Here is a 2,703-nt window from a genome sequence, read left to right as displayed (position 1 = left end):
ATATTCGGAAAGAATAAACCAGTTTTATTAAGTAAAGGCTTGTGTCGCGTAAGTTTCGTCGGTACGAAGTTACGGAAAATCAGTTAATTAAAAAAACGGAGACGTAACTTGTGAGAAGAGATGTCACTCATCACTCACTCTTACAAAAGTAACACATTTTGCATTTACACAAACACAGAGTAACAAAAAGGCAATACTTTAAATTTTATTACATAATACTATGGTGCAACTCATAATGTGATGACATGAGTTCTATACATACACTATATAGCAAAAAAACTTTTAAGACACAGAAAAGAACTCATCTGAAACTTACCTCAACACTTTGTAGCTTTATAAACTTAACACCATTCAGTGATGTTGGGAGAGACAAAGTTACATCGGCTGACTTGATAGGACTTGGTAAGTACTTCAGCACCTATCAATATACAAAGGAATTAATTCAATGTATTTTCTTATAAAGTTAGTATTTCAATGCTGATTCTAGGGGGACTTTACTTGATATAGCTTTGGTTCATTCTTTTCAAGTGTTTCTTATATTCTATTAAATTTAGTCTACTTAGTCTAGTATTCACTGCTTAATTACTAAGTCTGACTTTGTGGTTACTAACAGTGTTTATCTCTGTAGAGCAGTGAATATCTTTAACATTTTTCCTCATCTGTCGATTTCAAGAAAAACTATGAAATATTACACAAATGTTGCAAGTATACAACACTCAGAGCTCAAAAGAGGTTTTTCCTTGTTACTATAAATTGAAATAGATGAATTTTTACAGATTTGCAGTTTATACTCTTCTTGTGGATACTGTTTCAATTTTAACTTTGTACAGTATTTAAAGTAGTTTGTAGTATTTGTGTCACTATAATAGAATCTGAAGTGTAATGGAGTCTCCTTGTGAAATAATAAAAAAATATAATCAATTATTTATATCCAGTAAAGTAATCTTTATGCCTTAATTTTCTTGTATTGTTTCTCAATTTTGAAAAAATCAAATGCACTCAGAAATTCTGTTCTCTTTAAAAAAAAACTTACAATTTTAAGAGGAATGGTACTGCTGCAAATTTTGTTAATTTATTGCAAGCTTCAGATTAGCAAGTAGCAAACTCTCCAAAAGTTGTAATTGCTCCTTATCATCAACACTCACTGTAGTAAAATTCTCAGGATTGATAGATATATATAATATTTGATTGTAGTTGTGTGATACCTGATGAGTTATGAACATTCCCAGAATATGCTCTTTGAGTTGAGAGCCACCTAGTAGTAGAGTGTACATATTCCTACTGTGAAGAATATATTTACATCCTTGAAAGGAAGAACAGTTTTTATTCCAACAATATACTTAAAAATACTTTTAATTTCAACATGTTGATCAACTCTGTCTAATATTAAAGCTAACTTATTTTTCATCTATTGTGAATTGTCCTAAATAAGGTAACAAAATTACTACTGGTTTCTTTGGCACATCAAATGTCAAGACTTTAGGGTGATTTTAAAAGTGTAAGTATTTTTAAAGGGAGCATAATATGTCTCTTAATGTTTGTTATTATAGGTTATTTCATAATTATGGTACAGAATGGTATATACTGGTTAATTTCATTTATAAATCATACTACTATTTTTAATTATCACCATAAGTACAAGAATATTAAAATATTTCATCATTCTTAAACACATTAGTAGAAGTGTTTCACATATTTATCAACATGATAGTTCAGCATTAACACTACTATTTACTCAACTTTTTACAAATTGTGAAGTCTTAGTAAGAATCTGATACATTTTCAAAAATCAGGTAGATGAAGGGAGAGCACTTCAAGTTCCTGGAAGCTGCAATGTTAGTATCATAGAACTGGAGCCAAGAATGACTCTACCAAAATCAGATAAAGAAGTTGTGGTCAATGTTGGTGGAAAGAACTCTGAGGTATCAAAGGATCAAAAAGATTCACCATCTTTAGTTGGACGAAAGAAAAGAGCTACAGATAGTTCCAAAGACCAACCAGTATCTAAAGATTATTTAAAAAATCTGGAACTTGTAAGTATCATTACATTTTTTTATATTTAAGTTATGCATCTTGCTAGTTAAACAAATACTACATCCAATTTGGGCTGAAGATTGGAAGGCCCTAGGTTTAAGTGGGAGTATTATAATTTTGAAAAAGGAATTTCTTAGTTAAGAAAAGCCTTGTAGGTGAAAGTACTGCTCACTAGTTGCCCAACCTCTGGTTATCAGTTCTAAATTACAGATACCCATGCCTGAAGCTTAGGGTCTCAGAGGTGACCATTTAGCCCATATGCCATTCAGGTTTAAAAATACTAAGTACAAACTTTCATAACCATAAAAAAAATTACAAGGTTTGTAATGTTTGTTTTGCTTATAATATATATATCTTATGGTTAACATTGAGGATAATTATCTGATGGTTTAATGTAATCTAACATTTTAAAGATTTTAGTTGTATTTGTGTATTGCTTTATAATGGTAAGTACTTCTATAGTGTATATGTTACTTTTAAAACAGTTTACTTATGTAGAGGGCTTGCTTTCATTCAGAAGCCCTTAATGATTATATTTCTATTTAACTTTGAATGATATATCTATACATACATGTATAAAGACACAGGATATGTATATATACTAGCTGAGTTACCGGTGTTGCACGGTGAAAATTTAGATTTGAAATGTATAGATCAGTATTTTTTTTC

At 30.1% G+C, this 2,703-nt stretch overlaps 1 protein-coding gene across 1 annotated transcript in view; it reads left to right on the top strand.

The window, feature by feature from the left end:
• The first annotated feature begins 1,797 nt into the window (after positions 1-1,797).
• LOC106468779 (integrin alpha-V-like) overlaps positions 1,798-2,703 on the top strand; it is a 12,320-nt gene continuing 11,414 nt past the window's right edge. The window contains exon 1 of the mRNA XM_013929219.2: positions 1,798-2,033. Coding sequence (XP_013784673.1) covers positions 1,863-2,033 — 171 coding nt within the window. The 5' untranslated portion in view covers positions 1,798-1,862. The remainder of the gene's footprint in view (positions 2,034-2,703) is intronic.

The sequence above is a fragment of the Limulus polyphemus genome, unplaced genomic scaffold, assembly GCF_000517525.1.
Source record: "Limulus polyphemus unplaced genomic scaffold, Limulus_polyphemus-2.1.2 Scaffold3160, whole genome shotgun sequence".
Taxonomy (NCBI): Eukaryota; Metazoa; Arthropoda; class Merostomata; order Xiphosura; family Limulidae; genus Limulus; species Limulus polyphemus.
The sequence above is the reverse complement of the archived record's forward strand: the minus strand, read 5'-3'. Positions and strand labels throughout refer to the sequence as shown.